At 39.6% G+C, this 18257-nt stretch overlaps 1 protein-coding gene across 2 annotated transcripts in view; it reads right to left on the minus strand.

Moving 5' to 3' along the window:
- LOC123732797 (vacuolar protein sorting-associated protein 13C-like) overlaps positions 1-18257 on the minus strand; it is a 35276-nt gene that overhangs the window by 7137 nt on the left and 9882 nt on the right. Inside the window, exons 4-5 of one of the 2 annotated variants that reach the window (XM_045712074.1) lie at positions 10398-10493; positions 9797-9829 (exon numbers count right to left, since the gene is read on the minus strand). In XM_045712074.1, the coding sequence (XP_045568030.1) occupies positions 9797-9829; positions 10398-10493 (129 nt within the window). The remainder of the gene's footprint in view (positions 1-9796; positions 9830-10397; positions 10494-18257) is intronic. The other variant, XM_045712075.1, reaches the window with a different exon arrangement.

Raw genomic sequence — 18257 nt, forward strand, 5'->3', positions numbered from 1 at the left:
CAGTACGACGGACGAATCTGGGTTTGGTGGATGCCAGGAGAATGCTACCTGCCCGAATGCATAGTACCAACTGTAAAGTTTGGTGGAGGAGGAATAATGGTCTGGGGTTGTTTTTCATGGTTCAGGCCCCTTAGTTCCAGTGAAGGGAAACCTTAACGCTACAGCATACAATGACATTCTAGACAATTCTATGCTTCCAACTTTGTGGCAACAGTTTGAAGAAGGCCCTTTCCTGTTTCAGCATGACAATGCCCCTGTGCACAAAGCGAGGTACATAGAGAAATGGTTTGTTGAGATTGGTGTGGAAGAACATGACAGGCCTGCACAGAGCCCTGACCTCAACCCCATCGAACACCTTTGGGATGAATTGGAACACAGACCGCAAACCAGGCCTAATCGCCTAACATAAGTGCCCCGACCTCACTAATGCTCGTGGCTGAATGGAAGCAGGTCCCCGAAGCAATGTTCCAACATCTAGTGAAAAGCCTTCCCAGAAGACTGGAGGCTGTAATAGCAACAAAAGGGTGTGACCAACTCCATATTAATGCCCAGTATGGATCCACTTACCAGTGCTAAATGAATGAAAGGTTCTAGACTACTTTACTGTCAGTTTTGTCCTAGTTTGGTTGAGTAGAAAACAAATCAGAAGAATGGAGAAAGCCCATTAAAACCACTTAGGATTTATTTGTTGCCATCCAGGTGACACCTCATGAAGCTGGGAAGGAGAGAGGAAAATAATGAACAGAAGAGAGAGGGGGAGAGAGAGGGGGTGAAAGAAGAGAAGAGGGAGGATAAAGAGGATGTAAAGAGAAAGGGGGAAAGGAGAGGGAGGATACCTAGTCAGTTGTACAACTGAATGCATGCAACTGAAATGTGTCTTCCGCATTTAACCCAACCCCTCTGAATCAGACAGGTGCGGGGGGGCTCGGGAGGCACAGAGAGGGAGGGAGGGAGGGAGATTAGAGAATAGAGAGAAAGAATGAGGGAAAAGAGAGAGAAGAAAGAGAGAGGGAGGAGGGGGTGAAAGAAGGGGTGGGAGAGAGAAGGAGTGAGAGGATTAGAGAAAAAAAAATGCCAGACATTAATGCATTGACTTATCTCATAGAATAATATTTTTTAGATATTCTAAATAAGTTCACAGCCAATGGGATATTTTCTAATGAGTTCAGTGACCATTGTCCCGTTGCCTGCATAAGAGACATTAAGCTCCCCTAATTATCGCTCACGTATTATTACAAAGAGAAATGTTTTGAATTTTAATTAATGAGCAATTTTCTTTGGACTGAGCTGGGGTTGAGTGATTGGTGGGTTGTGTCAACTTTCACTGACACGGATCAGGCACTTAATTGTTTTATTTCCCTGTTTAACTCTGTTGCAGATAAACATTCGCCATACAAAAAGCTAAGGGTAAAAGATAGATCTAATCCTTGGTTCACACATGAACTGTCTGAGAAAGAAATGTAGCTTGGGCTAAGGCTAGACTGACTGATTCCACATCTGATTGGCAGTACTCCAGACATTTGAGAAATGTGTCCATCTCTGGGTAGAAAAAAAAATAAAAATAATAATAAATAAATAAAATGAAATTGACCAATTTTTGGAATTGTGTATCAGAGAGTGGTGGTAATCCAGCCAATTTATTGAAATCTTTAAAACAAAACTCCACCACCCTTGTTGCCCCAAGCAGGTTTTTACAGCATCTGGTCCCATTCTAGACTAAACAGAAATGTGTGGTGCTTTTAATAAACATTTTGCTTCAGCTGACCACCTGTCTGAAAGAATAGTCTCTGAAAATGCATCCGATTCCACTAGAGGGAGTCCTTTAGTCACCTCTGAAACAGATTGTACAGAATGATGCAGTAACAGACTCACAGACTTTATTTCCATTTCAACCATTTGATGTCTATGATGTATTAACCTGTTAGGGCTAGGGGGCAGCATTTGCACGTCTGGATAAAAAAAAATGTACCCGATTTAATCTGGTTACTAATCCTACCCAGTAACTAGAATATGCATATACTTATTATATATGGATAGAAAACACTCTAAAGTTTCTAAAACTGTTTGAATGGTGTCTGTGAGTATAACAGAACTCATTTGGCAGGCAAAACCCTGAGACATTTTCTGACAGGAAGTGGATACCTGATGTGTTGTATTGACTTTAAACCTATCCCATTGAAAAACACAGGGGCTGAGGAATATTTTGGCACTTCCTATTGCTTCCACTAGATGTCACCAGCCTTTACAAAGTGTTTTGAGTCTTCTGGAGGGAGATCTGACCGAACAAGAGCCATGGAACGATGATGTCCCATTAGACACCTGGCGCGCGAGTTCATGTTGGGTACCCTCGTTCCAATACGTTATAAAAGAGTATGCATTCGTCCACCTTGAATATTATTCATGTTCTGGTTAAAAAGGCCCTAATGATTTATGCTATACAACGTTTGACATGTTTGAACGAACGTAAATATATTTTTTCCCCTCGTTCATGACGAGAAGTCCGGCTGGCTTAGATCATGTGCTAACAAGACGGAGATTTTTGGACATAAATGATGAGCTTTTTTGAACAAAACTACATTCGTTATGGACCTGTGATACCTGGAAGTGACATCTGATGAAGAGAATCAAAGGTAATGGATTATTTACATAGTATTTTCGATTTTAGATCTCCCCAACATGACGTCTAGTCTGTATCGCAACTCGTATTTTTCTGGGCGCAGTGCTCAGATTATTGCAAAGTGTGATTTCCCAGTAAGGTTATTTTTAAATCTGGCAAGTTGATTGCGTTCAAGAGATGTAAATCTATAATTCTTTAAATGACAATATAATATTTTACCAATGTTTTCTAATTTTAATTATTTAATTTGTGACGCTGACTTGACTGCCGGTTATTGGAGGGAAACGATTTCCTCAACATCAATGCCATAGTAAAACGCTGTTTTTGGATATAAATATGAACTTGATAGAACTAAAAATGCATGCATTGTCTAACATAATGTCCTAGGAGTGTCATCTGATGGAGATTGTAAAAGGTTAGTGCATCATTTTAGCTGGTTTTATGGTTTTGGTGACCCTGTCTTTGACTTGACAAAACATTACACACAACTCTTGTAAATGTACTGTCCTAACATACTCTAAATTTATGCTTTCGCCGTAAAACCTTTTTGAAATCGTAAAACGTGGTTAGATTAAGGAGATGTTTATCTTTCAAAGGGTGTAAAATAGTTGTATGTTTGAAAAATTTGAATTTTGACATTTATTTGGATTCAAATTTGCCGCTCTTGAAATGCACCTGCTGTTGATGGAGTGCACCACGGGTGGCACGCTAGCATCCCACCTAGCCCATAGAGGTTAAGGGTTTTGCTAAAAGATTGATGTTAAACAATCAAAGAGGCTGATTCACTTGATCCGTTCTTACTGCAGCTGTCTGCGCCACTTATTGCAGAACCACTGACCCATATTGTGTTTCTTGGCCGTCTTAAACAAATCTACTTTGAAACATAAGTATACACCTCATACACGTGGTTCTGGGCTTTAAATCCTTCTGACTTGGATAACTACCATGGTTCTTGGCTTTAAATCCTTCTGACTTGGATAACTACCATGGTTCTTGGCTTTAAATCCTTCTGACTTGGATAACTACCATGGTTCTGGGCTTTAACCTGTTAGGGCTAGGGGGCAGCATTTGCACGTCTGGATAAAAAAAATGTACCCGATTTAATCTGGTTACTAATCCTACCCAGTAACTAGAATATGCATATACTTATTATATATGGATAGAAAACACTCTAAAGTTTCTAAAACTGTTTGAATGGTGTCTGTGAGTATAACAGAACTCATTTGGCAGGCAAAACCCTGAGACATTTTCTGACAGGAAGTGGATACCTGATGTGTTGTATTACCTTTAAACCTATCCCATTGAAAAACACAGGGGCTGAGGAATATTTTGGCACTTCCTATTGCTTCCACTAGATGTCACCAGCCTTTACAAAGTGTTTTGAGTCTTCTGGAGGGAGATCTGACCGAACAAGAGCCATGGAACGATGATGTCCCATTAGACACCTGGCGTGCGAGTTCATGTTGGGTACCCTCGTTCCAATACGTTATAAAAGAGTATGCATTCGTCCACCTTGAATATTATTCATGTACTGGTTAAAAAAGGCCCTAATGATTTATGCTATACAACGTTTGACATGTTTGAACGAACGTAAATATATTTTTTCCCCTCGTTCATGACGAGAAGTCCGGCTGGCTTAGATCATGTGCTAACAAGACGGAGATTTTTGGACATAAATGATGAGCTTTTTTGAACAAAACTACATTCGTTATGGACCTGTGATACCTGGAAGTGACATCTGATGAAGAGAATCAAAGGTAATGGATTATTTACATAGTATTTTCGATTTTAGATCTCCCCAACATGACGTCTAGTCTGTATCGCAACGCGTATTTTTCTGGGCGCAGTGCTCAGATTATTGCAAAGTGTGATTTCCCAGTAAGGTTATTTTTAAATCTGGCAAGTTGATTGCGTTCAAGAGATGTAAATCTATAATTCTTTAAATGACAATATAATATTTTACCAATGTTTTCTAATTTTAATTATTTAATTTGTGACGCTGACTTGACTGCCGGTTATTGGAGGGAAACGATTTCCTCAACATCAATGCCATAGTAAAACGCTGTTTTTGGATATAAATATGAACTTGATAGAACAAAAAATGCATGCATTGTCTAACATAATGTCCTAGGAGTGTCATCTGATGGAGATTGTAAAAGGTTAGTGCATCATTTTAGCTGGTTTTATGGTTTTGGTGACCCTGTCTTTGACTTGACAAAACATTACACACAACTCTTGTAAATGTACTGTCCTAACATACTCTAAATTTATGCTTTCGCCGTAAAACCTTTTTGAAATCGTAAAACGTGGTTAGATTAAGGAGATGTTTATCTTTCAAAGGGTGTAAAATAGTTGTATGTTTGAAAAATTTGAATTTTGACATTTATTTGGATTCAAATTTGCCGCTCTTGAAATGCACCTGCTGTTGATGGAGTGCACCACGGGTGGCACGCTAGCGTCCCACCTAGCCCATAGAGGTTAAATCCTTCTGACTTGGATAACTACCATGGTTCTGGGCTTTAAATCCTTCTGACTTAGATAACTACCATTCAATTTCTAAATTATCTTTCCTTTCCAAACTTTTTAGAATCCCTGGCCAACTCGCTAAGAGACAAGAACTTTAACTTCTCGCTCTATTCTTAAACGTGCACCAGTCTGGTTTTAGACCAGGACATAGCACCGTATTAGCTGCTACGCTCCTTTTAGATGGCACAAGTCTGGTTATAGACCAGGACATAGCACCGTATCAGCTGCTACGCTCCTTTTAGATGGCACCAGTCTGGTTATAGACCAGGACATAGCACCGTATCAGCTGCTCCTCTCCTTTTAGATGGCACCAGTCTGGTTATAGACCAGGACATAGCACCGTATCAGCTGCTACGCTCCTTTTAGATGGCACCAGTCTGGTTATAGACCAGGACATAGCACCGTATCAGCTGCTCCTCTCCTTTTAGATGGCACCAGTCTGGTTTTAGACCAGGACATAGCACCGTATCAGCTGCTACGCTCCTTTTAGATGGCACCAGTCTGGTTATAGACCAGGACATAGCACCGTATCAGCTGCTACGCTCCTTTTAGATGGCACCAGTCTGGTTTTAGACCAGGACATAGCACCGTATCAGCTGCTACGCTCCTTTTAGATGGCACCAGTCTGGTTATAGACCAGGACATAGCACCGTATCAGCTGCTACGCTCCTTTTAGATGGCACCAGTCTGGTTTTAGACCAGGACATAGCACCGTATCAGCTGCTACGCTCCTTTTAGATGGCACCAGTCTGGTTTTAGACCAGGACATAGCACCGTATCAGCTGCTACGCTCCTTTTAGATGGCACCAGTCTGGTTATAGACCAGGACATAGCACCGTATCAGCTGCTCCTCTCCTTTTATATGGCACCAGTCTGGTTATAGACCAGGACATAGCACCGTATCAGCTGCTACGCTCCATTTAGATGATGTGTTAAATATGCATCACTGCATCCTGTATCAAAAAGGTTTCAAAAAAATGTCTCCCTTTTTGTTTACAAATATCTACTCCTCAGACTTCTGGCTTACCTAACTACGTTGTTATAGTATTAAAGTTACGAAACCCGTTCAGAGGGTTGTTTAACTCTTGACTTTCCTTGGGTCTACACTGAATTAGGTCGATCCTTCTTCAGGTTTAAATGCCCCCCATTCCTGGAATAACCTGCAGAACACCATGCGTCTTGATTCCCTGGTGCTGCTAGAGCAGTTTAGGAGACTCATGTTGAGTTTGTTTAACCTCTATGGGCTAGGTGGGACACTAGCGTGCCACCCGTGGTGCACTCCATCAACAGCAGGTGCATTTCAAGAGCGGCAAATTTGAATCCAAATAAATGTCAAAATTCAAATTTTTCAAACATACAACTATTTTACACCCTTTGAAAGATAAACATCTCCTTAATCTAACCACGTTTTACGATTTCAAAAAGGTTTTACGGCGAAAGCATAAATTTAGAGTATGTTAGGACAGTACATTTACAAGAGTTGTGTGTAATGTTTTGTCAAGTCAAAGACAGGGTCACCAAAACCATAAAACCAGCTAAAATGATGCACTAACCTTTTACAATCTCCATCAGATGACACTCCTAGGACATTATGTTAGACAATGCATGCATTTTTTGTTCTATCAAGTTCATATTTATATCCAAAAACAGCGTTTTACTATGGCATTGATGTTGAGGAAATCGTTTCCCTCCAATAACCGGCAGTCAAGTCAGCGTCACAAATTAAATAATTAAAATTAGAAAACATTGGTAAAATATTATATTGTCATTTAAAGAATTATAGATTTACATCTCTTGAACGCAATCAACTTGCCAGATTTAAAAATAACCTTACTGGGAAATCACACTTTGCAATAATCTGAGCACTGCGCCCAGAAAAATACGCGTTGCGATACAGACTAGACTTCATGTTGGGGAGATCTAAAATCGAAAATACTATGTAAATAATCCATTACCTTTGATTCTCTTCATCAGATGTCACTTCCAGGTATCACAGGTCCATAACGAATGTAGTTTTGTTCAAAAAAGCTCATCATTTATGTCCAAAAATCTCCGTCTTGTTAGCACATGATCTAAGCCAGCCGGACTTCTCGTCATGAACGAGGGGAAAAAATATATTTACGTTCGTTCAAACATGTCAAACGTTGTATAGCATAAATCATTAGGGCCTTTTTAACCAGAACATGAATAATATTCAAGGTGGACGAATGCATACTCTTTTATAACGTATTGGAACGAGGGTACCCAACATGAACTCGCGCGCCAGGTGTCTAATGGGACATCATCGTTCCATGGCTCTTGTTCGGTCAGATCTCCCTCCAGAAGACTCAAAACACTTTGTAAAGGCTGGTGACATCTAGTGGAAGCAATAGGAAGTGCCAAAATATTCCTCAGCCCCTGTGTTTTTCAATGGGATAGGTTTAAAGTCAATACAACACATCAGGTATCCACTTCCTGTCAGAAAATGTCTCAGGGTTTTGCCTGCCAAATGAGTTCTGTTATACTCACAGACACCATTCAAACAGTTTTAGAAACTTTAGAGTGTTTTCTATCCATATATAATAAGTATATGCATATTCTAGTTACTGGGTAGGATTAGTAACCAGATTAAATCGGGTACATTTTTTTTATCCAGACGTGCAAATGCTGCCCCCTAGCCCTAACAGGTTAATGAGAAGTGCATTTGTTTAGATAAAATATAAAAATTGATTGTGGTATTAAATTATAAAAAATTAAATATTTTTAATTTTTTAACTGTAACCCCCTTTTTTAAATGAAAATGTTCATGCTGAATATGTTGTCCTCAGGGCACCATTGAAAATGAGACCCTGGTCTTAATGGGTTCCCCTGATTAAATACACTTTATAAATCACTTAAAGCATCTCTGATGCTCATCTCTAGGCATCAATATTGTGACACTAATCTTCCCCAAATTGAATGCAATGTATACACATAAGCATCATGTTTCTTGAGGCATATCTTTTTGCAAAAAACGTACCAGATTGACGCTTTTCAATTATATAATGTTGGTATAATGTTACGTCAGAGATGAAAGAGGTCCTTTTGAGTTAGCCACAGAGACAAAGACAGTCCTGAAGGCAGGCAGTCTCCTTCACAGAGCACTGCTGGGACAGAGATCACTCAAAATGGTCCTGCCATCCCTTACATACAGCAAATAAAACAATAACATGTAGCCTAATCTAGAATCTAACATTACATACTGTAGCATATCTATGGCACTAAGCGTATAGTGTAGGCTATACACAGTGTTAAATAACATATGAAAAGAGATCCAAGCTTTTTATTGCTATATGCAGAAATCCTCTATTTTCTTTGGAATATGGTACACTTCTAAGTGCTGCTATGACAGAACTTTCAAGTCCAATAAAATACTGATTCAAACTATTGAAACCCATCATCCCTGCAGTCAGGTGTTCCCTTAGGGCCCCAGAGTCTGATTATCTTTCAGTCTTATTCTATTTATTCTGGTGTAGTCACCCATACACTTCAGCCAGTGACAGTTCAGTAGTTCATTTAAAATGTGCCTACTGTCTAAATGGCAGTCTAGAGACTCGAGGATAGCCTACTGCCTGAAGGGGGCAGCCTACTGCCTGAAGGGGGCAGCCTACTGCCTGAAGGGGGCAGCCTACTGCCTGAAGGGGGCAGCCTACTGGTATGTAAGGAAAGTGGTCAAAATAAGCATATGTAATGTCGCAATTGAATGTGAAATGACACTGCAATTTCCATTCCATTCAACAAATTATATCTGAAAAACCTTCCTGATTAACTGAAACGTCCAGATTATTATTTTTCATGACTCAAAACAAGACACGAAAAAAAACATGAGACATTTTTAAAACTTGCAGAAAGAAGACTTGTGTTTCAGATAGAAGTATAGACCCCATAACCAATCAAGGATGTAAACACTATCTGTCAGTTAGTAGATTGGAGCTGGTGTTTAATGGAAGTATAGACCCCATAACCATCCATGGATGTAAACACTATCTGTCTGTTAGTAGATTGGAGCTGGTGTTTAATGGAAGTATAGACCCCATAACCATCCAAGGACGTAAACACTATCTGTCTGTTAGTAGATTGGAGCTGGTGTTTAATGGAAGTCCACAAATCAGAGGGCCAGATAAAGACTTAAACGGATATACAGGTACCGTATAACTGTCATAGCGTCAGTATCTGACTCAGCTATTCATTTGATTTGTAGACAAAACCTTGACATCAAAAAAAGTCCCCCAAAAAAAAACAGTCTGGAGAAGCTCAGAAGATTCCAGAATAAAACCACAATACAAACCATTCTAATACCACAGTAGCAGTGTTAAATCATCAAGCTGAAATGACTAGCGGTATAGTCTGGTTCTGGGGAGAAACCGGTCGTGCAGGCTTTTATTCTAGCCCATCACTAGGACACCTGATTTAAATAAATCAAATGAAGGTATTTCAGTCTGGGCCATGATTTGCTGATTCAGTTGTGTTACCGCAGGGCTGGAACGAAAGCCTGCACACACAGAAGCTCTCGAGGACAGGAGTTGGAGAACCCAGTGTTCTCACAGGAGAAAGAGTACATTCACAGACTAGAGAGAGAGAGACTTGATTGGTCTCAGTCCACCACCTTGAACCCAGACTGGAGGATCCTCTTACCATTGTATGGACATGTACGTAACTGAGACGCAGCTGAAACACAGATAGCGCCATTGAAATATAGCTTCCTAAGGAGCTTTGATGGCTGGAGGCCACTGTAACTCATTATAGTACAGGACAGTATTACAGTGGCATAACAGTCTACAAGACAATATTACAGTGGCATAACAGTCTACAAGACAATAATACAGTGGCATAACAGTCTACAAGACAATATTACAGTGGCATAACAGTCTACAAGACAATATTACAGTGGCATAACAGTCTACAGGACAGTATTACAGTGGCATAACAGTCTGCAAGACAATATTACAGTGGCATAACAGTCTACAGGACAGTATTACAGTGTCATAACAGTCTACAGGACAATATTACATTGTCATAACAGTCTACAGGACAGTATTACAAGTCTTATAATCAAGTGTCACAAATCTCAAAGAGTGTTGTTATGAATCAATTCATGAGACTGGCATGTAGGGCTAGATGTAGGCCAACACTAAATCATTTAGAATCATTTGGAATCATTTAGAATCATTAGGAATCATTAGGAATCATTTAGAGCCATAGAACACAAAAATAGAGGGTATAAAATTATCCTTACTTGCTCCAGGAACCACCAGCAGATACAGACCATCTAACGTTGCAACTACAGCGTCATTGTACAAGTTCTTCCAAGGGATCTTCAACATCAGTTTTCCTGAAAAACAACAAGATCCTCAAGTCAAGAAGACGCAATAACATCTGAGTTATTTAACATAGTGTGTTCCATATCTGAGTTATTTAACATAGTGTGTTCCATATCTGAGTTATTTAACATAGTGTGTTCCATCTGAGTTATTTAACATAGTGTGTTCCATCTGAGTTATTTAACCTAGTGTGTTCCATCTGAGTTATTTAACAGAGTGTGTTCCATCTTGTCCAGCCATCTTGTGTCAAGATGACCACAATGGAAATAAGTCCCAGACTTTATTGTGTGTCATCTTTCCATGATTTTATTCATGTGTATGTTTGGCTTTTAAGTTGTATGTGTGCTTGTTTTTTTTTTAAATGGTCAAATTAATAAACTAAACTAAAACAGCCTTACCTCATGGTATTCTGTAGACTTGTCTAACTACAATAACATCTGAGTTATTTAATAGACAATACAGAATACCATGAGGTAAGGTTAACTACAATATCATCTGAGTTATTTAATAGCCTTACCTCATGGTATTCTGTATTGTCTAACTACAATAACATCTGAGTTATTTAATAACCTTACCTCATGGTATTCTTTAGACTTGTCTAACTACAAACTATGCTATCCGATATACTGGTCTACCATATAAAGCTTGAGTCAATTCATTCATGGTGGTTGTCGTTTGATTACGTTGCGCCTTTGTGCTTCTGATCGATTGAATCTATGTAGTCTACACCAAGAATAGCTGGCCCCATTTTTCTGGCTGAGCATCTTTTCCTTCATAAAAAGACCTTTGAGTTCCCACGACACCGTCTTTCAGATGACAACCTACATAACAGCTCTAAAACAGGCAGCACCATCAGCAGTGTCTGATGAACAGACTGCCGAGACACCTTTGAATGGCATCATAATTACTTTGCTGGGATTGGTGGGAAAACCTGAATAAAAATATGTTTATTCAATCCATTTACTGATAAAAGGACAGACATTTTTTTTTTTTTTTTTTTACCTTTATTTAACTAGGCAAGTCAGTTAAGAACAAAGGCGCCTGTTGGATTTAGTTGGGGCCTAATTCAATGTGGGGCTAACACTGTGCTGCTGGTAATTAATAAAATAAACTTCAAAACATCCATTCATTAAAAATGGCAAAAACAGCATCTATTTTCTATCGGGACTTATTAACTGTAGAGATAGGGGGATTTTTTTATTTTTTTTTAAATAAAGTTACAAATCACAATATTATTTTGTGCAGTATTATATCATTACTTTGACTACAATTATCTATTTTATTCCTAGGTATTGTTAGCCAGCGCTACCTGAGTCATATAGCTTTTAACATCCTATAGCTTGGTCTCCATCTTCTTTTCACACTGAAGAAAAATATCAACGCAACATGTAAAGTGTTGGTCCCATGTTTCATGAAATGAAACAAAAACATCCCAGAAATGTTCCATACGCACAAGAAGCTTATTTCTCTCAAATGTTGTTGCACAAATTTGTTTACATCCCTGTTAGTGAGCATTTCTCCTTTGCCAAGATAATCCATCCACCTGACAGGTGTGGCATATAAAAGAAGCTGATTAAACAGCATGATCATTACACAAGTGCACCTTGTGCTGGGGACAATAAAAGGCCACTCTAAAATGTAAAACTTTTTTTGGTAATAACATAGTACATGGGATTGATTTTAAGAAATGTGGTTTAATTAATTTGATTAATATTATGGTGTTTCTATTCCGAGAAAAACGAAACCCTCAGGGAGTTCCGTGAGGATGGAATGGAAAATATGGCGCTGTACAACGTGACGGTCGGGAGTAGACTACAGCATAAGTGCATTGGAGGATTCTAAGTGAATATCTAATGGGCATAACATTTCCACACCGTAATTGTAGTCTAACCAATACTCATTTCGCCTATGGTAGGCCTACAGTATACTAAAAAATATTTTTTTCAATGACGTGACTCTCCGCCAATAATTACATTTAGAGGATTGGAGGGGATTCCAAGGGTATTTTTCTGTTAGGATCTATGAGAATATCTAAGGGATTTTTATATCATTCTAAATTAATTAATTAATTAATTAATAATAATCGCTTTGTTTAACCTCTTAAGGATCAACCACCTTTAAAAACCAGAAGGTGTTTAGTTTTTCTTGGAACAGAAACACCATCATATTAATCACATTAATGAAGCAAGTACCAATCAAACGTTTGGACACACCTACTCATTCCAGGATTTTTCTTTATTTTGACTATTTTCTACATTGTACAATATAAGTGAAGACATCACAACTATGAAATAACACATATGGAATCAGTTAAGAACAAATTGTTATTTACAAGTACAGCCTACTCTTTTCTCTCCATCGGGGAATTGAACCCTGGTCTCCCGCGTGCCCGCATTCTCTAGTACAGCCATTATTGAAGGTACTTGAGGTCACGGAGAAAGTCTGGACATGGCCTGCTCTCCCTTACGTAAGGAATTACACTTCCCATGTTTACTACAGTATGTACTATAGTCTATGTTTACTTGTCAGACTGCACAGTAGCCTAATAAACAAATGCAGGTGGCTTATATCTTCAAAATGCTTTAAATGCTTTATTATCCAAATGTAAACGCATAAAGTGTACAGTACTGTATTTCTTCATCTGCATCTTTATGCTTTCGTTAATAAAATAATGATAAAAATACTCTTTCAAAATGCAGATATTGATTTAGTTATGGATCCATAACGAATTACTATGGGAATAAGTATTACTGAATTACAGAAATATTGAAAGAAATTGTTGCTTACTGGAAAATACTCTTTCAAAACACATGGTCACGTTGTACAGCGTCATTATGGCTATTAGCAAGGCTGTATTTTGGCCTTTATAAGTATTATTCTGGCCTTTATAAATATTATTCTGGCCTTTATTCAGATTACAAATTACTCAGTGTTTTTATTTTTTTGAAAACGTAATAATCTCAAAAATATCGTTATATATAGCCTTCCCACTGTGGACGTCTATTTCAGCAGAGTTTGGCGCTGCTCTGAGACGAGCACGGAGAAACAAAAATGTTCAATTATGTTCCATGATATTCTTAAGATAAATGTGTTGACTGAATATAAGCAGGTGATGTCTGCTAAATAATGAAGTTAGGTTTCTCCAGAAATAAAGATTTCTAAAATAACAAACTGGCTTTATTTACAAATTAGTGAGAATGTCTCACCCCATGTTCAATAATTGCCTTTTCCCCCCTCGCTCACTCTAGGTTAAATGAAAACGAAATCTCCCAAATATTGTTACTTTTTAAGCCTTGAGAAAATTGAGACATGGATTGTGTATGTGTGCCATTTAGAGGGTGAATGGGCAAGATAAAATATGGAAGTGCCTTTTGAACAGGGTATGTTAGTAGGTGCCAGGAGCACTGGTTTGAGTGTCAAGAACTGCAACGCTGCTGGGTTTTTCACACTCAACAGTTTCCTGTGTGTATCAAGAATGACCCAAAGGACATCCAGCCAACTTGACACAACTGTGGGAAGCATTGGAGTCAACGTGGGCCAGCATCCCTGTGGAACACTTCCCACACCTTGTAAGAGTCCATGCCCCAACGAATTGAGGCTGTTCTGAGGGCAAAAAGGGGTACACTCAGTGTACAGGCTTTGTCAACTCCTGTGGTGTTTAACAGGACAATGATCAGACGAGTTGGCAAGACAGATTTGTTATATAGGCTAGTTAAACTAGAGGACAAAGATCATGTCTTCCTGAGCTCCAGGATTATTTTAGTTCAAAATTAACCACATTGGGTTTGAGTACCCAACGCATTCAGGCCTAAATTAGAAGGCCTTAATCTAGACTAGGCCTAAATTAGAAGGCCTTAATCTAGACTAGGCCTAAATTGTCCTTAATCTAGACTAGGCCTAAATTGTCCTTAATCTAGACTAGGCCTAAATTAGAAGGCCTTAAATCTAGACTAGGCCTAAATTAGAAGGCCTTAAATCTAGACTAGGCCTAAATTAGAAGGCCTTAAATCTAGACTAGGCCTAAATTAGAAGGCCTTAAATCTAGACTAGGCCTAAATTAGAAGGCCTTAAATCTAGACTAGGCCTAAATTAGAAGGCCTTAAATCTAGACTAGGCCTAAATTAGAAGGCCTTAAATCTAGACTAGGCCTAAATTAGAAGGCCTTAATCTAGACTAGGCCTAAATTAGAAGGCTTTAACCTAGTCCAGGCCTAAATTAGAAGACTTTAACCTAGACTAGGCCTAAATTAGAAGGCTTTAACCTAGACTAGGCCTAAATTAGAAGGCTTTAACCTAGACTAGGCCTAAATTGGCCTTAATCTAGACTAGGCCTAAATTAGAAGGCTTTAATCTAGACTAGGCCTAAATTAGAAGGCTTTAATCTAGACTAGGCCTAAATTAGAAGGCTTTAATCTAGACTAGGCCTAAATTAGAAGGCTTTAATCTAGACTAGGCCTAAATTAGAAGGCTTTAATCTAGACTCATGACTGAAGTCTAAATCCATAATGAATGTGTGTCTCAGTTAAGATGCATTGATGTGGAGATCCTCATAAGGAACAACAGGTCCACCATGGGACAAGTGATACAACTCCAGTCTCAAAGTCACAGTGGTCCAATTCCCTGCTTTGTTAATCACAACCAGATCACATGCTGCTGATGTTGTCTAGCTAGTAGGAGATATACAGACACCACTATACACAGACCAGTAGTCAACAGCTGTGGATCAGAGAGAACCTCATTCAAAAGCCCATCTCCAGATACTGGTGGTAATGTAGTCTTGTTTTCTACAGCGGCTGTGGGAAGAGACTGGTGGTAATGTAGTCTTGTTTTCTACAGCGGCTGTAGGAAGAGACTGGTGGTAATGTAATGTTGTTTTAAACAGCGGCTGTGGGAAGAGACTGGTGGTAATGTAATGTTTCATACAGCGGCTGTAGGAAGAGACTGTTGGTAATGTAGTCTTGTTTTATACAGCGGCTGTAGGAAGAGACTGGTGGTAATGTAGTTTTGTTTTATACAGCGGCTGTAGGAAGACACTGGTGATAATGTCTTGTTTTATACAGCGGCTGTAGGAAGAGACTGGTGGTAATGTAGTCTTGTTTTATACAGCGGCTGTGGAAAGAGACTGGTGGTATTGTAGTCTTGTTTTATACAGCGGCTGTGGGAAGAGACTGGTGGTAATGTAGTCTTGTTTTCTACAGCGGCTGTAGGAAGAGACTGGTGGTAATGTAATGTTGTTTTATACAGCGGCTGTAGGAAGACACTGGTGATAATGTCTTGTTTTATACAGCGGCTGTAGGAAGAGACTGGTGGTAATGTAGTCTTGTTTTATACAGCGGCTGTGGGAAGAGACTGGTGGTATTGTAGTCTTGTTTTATACAGCGGCTGTGGGAAGAGACTGGTGGTAATGTAGTCTTGTTTTCTACAGCGGCTGTAGGAAGAGACTGGTGGTAATGTAATGTTGTTTTATACAGCGGCTGTGGGAAGAGACTGGTGGTAATGTAGTCTTGTTTTATACAGCGGTTGTAGGAAGAGACTGGTGGTAATGTAGTCTTGTTTTATACAGCGGCTGTAGGAAGACACTGGTGATAATGTCTTGTTTTATACAGCGGCTGTGGGAAGAGACTGGTGGTAATGTAGTCTTGTTTTATACAGCGGCTGTGGGAAGAGACTGGTGGTATTGTAGTCTTGTTTTATACAGCGGCTGTGGGAAGAGACTGGTGGTAATGTAGTCTTGTTTTCTACAGCGGCTGTAGGAAGAGACTGGTGGTAATGTAATGTTGTTTTATACAGCGGCTGTGGGAAGACACTGGTGGTAATGTAGTCTTGTTTTATACAGCGGCTGTAGGAAGACACTGGTGATAATGTCTTGTTTTATACAGCGGCTGTAGGAAGACACTGGTGGTAATGTAGTCTTGTTTTATACAGCGGCTGTAGGAAGACACTGGTGATAATGTCTTGTTTTATACAGCGGCTGTAGGAAGAGACTGGTGGTAATGTAGTCTTGTTTTATACAGCGGCTGTAGGAAGACACTGGTGATAATGTCTTGTTTTATACAGCGGCTGTAGGAAGAGACTGGTGGTAATGTAGTCTTGTTTTATACAGCGGCTGTGGGAAGAGACTGGTGGTATTGTAGTCTTGTTTTCTACAGCGGCTGTGGAAAGAGACTGGTGGTAATGTAGTCTTGTTTTATACAGCGGCTGTAGGAAGAGACTGGTGGTAATGTAGTCTTGTTTTCTACAGCGGCTGTGGGAAGAGACTGGTGGTAATGTAGTCTTGTTTTCTACAGCGGCTGTGGGAAGAGACTGGTGGTAATGTAGTCTTGTTTTATACAGCGGCTGTAGGAAGAGACTGGTGGTAATGTAGTCTTGTTTTATACAGCGGCTGTAGGAAGAGACTGGTGGTAATGTAGTCTTCTTTTATACAGCGGCTGTAGGAAGAGACTGGTGGTAATGTAGTCTTGTTTTATACAGCAGCTGTAGGAAGAGACTGGTGGTAATGTAGTCTTGTTTTATACAGCGGCTGTAGGAAGAGACTGGTGGTAATGTAGTCTTGTTTTATACAGCAGCTGTAGGAAGAGACTGGTGGTAATGTAGTCTTGTTTTATACAGCGGCTGTAGGAAGAGACAGGTGGTAATGTAATGTTGTTTTCTACAGCGGCTGTGGGAAGAGACCGGTGGTAATACCGTTGGCAGGAAGTCAGTGAACAGAAGTGGCTGTCAACCCACTAGTAACACATTAAAATGGGTCAAATGCAATTATATCAGTCAAACACTACAGTAACAAAGACACGGGAGAGTCCTTCACATGTTGTGGTACAACCAGCTAGCCAAGGACCTAGCTGAGATTATTAACAACTGAACAAGTTAACACTGTTTCAGAGTAAAAGTCTTTGAGATATTAACTAAATACCTAACAGTTGTCTACTTCCCAGTTAATTCTAGTAAAGTCAAGAAGCCTAGTTAACTAACTAACCAACAACAGAAACAGACAACATCAGAGTCTGATGAGAGGGAAGATGAGCGCGATACAGAACATATAAAGGGAGTCTAAAGAGAAACAAACTATTTCAGTTGTTTACTAGTTTCAGGTAAATTGAAATGGATTAAGAGGTAAATGAAAGTAGGTGATTTACTTTCCTCAGTGTTACATGTCCTCTCTCTACAGTCTCTGTCCATCTTTCCTCAGCGTTACATGTCCTCTCTCTACTCTACAGTCTCTGTCCATCTTTCCTCAGTGTTACATGTCCTCTCTCTACAGTCTCTGTCCAGCTTTCCTCAGTGTTACATGTCCTCTCTCTACTCTACAGTCTCTGTCCATCTTTCCTCAGCGTAACATGTCCTCTCTACAGTCTCTGTCCATCTTTCCTCAGTGTTACATGTCCTCTCTCTACTCTATAGTCTCTGTCCATCTTTCCTCAGTGTTACATGTCCTCTCTCTACAGTCTCTGTCCAGCTTTCCTCAGTGTTACATGTCCTCTCTCTACAGTCTCTGTCCATCTTTCCTCAGTGTTACATGTCCTCTCTCTACAGTCTCTGTCCATCTTTCCTCAATGTTACATGTCCTCTCTCTCCAGTCTCTGTCCATCTTTCCCCAGTGTTACATGTCCTCTCTCTACAGTCTCTGTCCATCTTTCCTCAGCGTTACATGTCCTCTCTCTACAGTCTCTGTCCATCTCACAGTGTTGTTAACAAATCTCTGGGCTGCGTGGACACTTTCCCCAGTAGAGATATGAAGCATCTTGGATTGCAGTAGTTTCTCTAATGTCATTAAAGGAT

This window comes from Salmo salar, unplaced genomic scaffold (assembly GCF_905237065.1).
Source record: "Salmo salar unplaced genomic scaffold, Ssal_v3.1, whole genome shotgun sequence".
NCBI classification, from domain to species: Eukaryota; Metazoa; Chordata; class Actinopteri; order Salmoniformes; family Salmonidae; genus Salmo; species Salmo salar.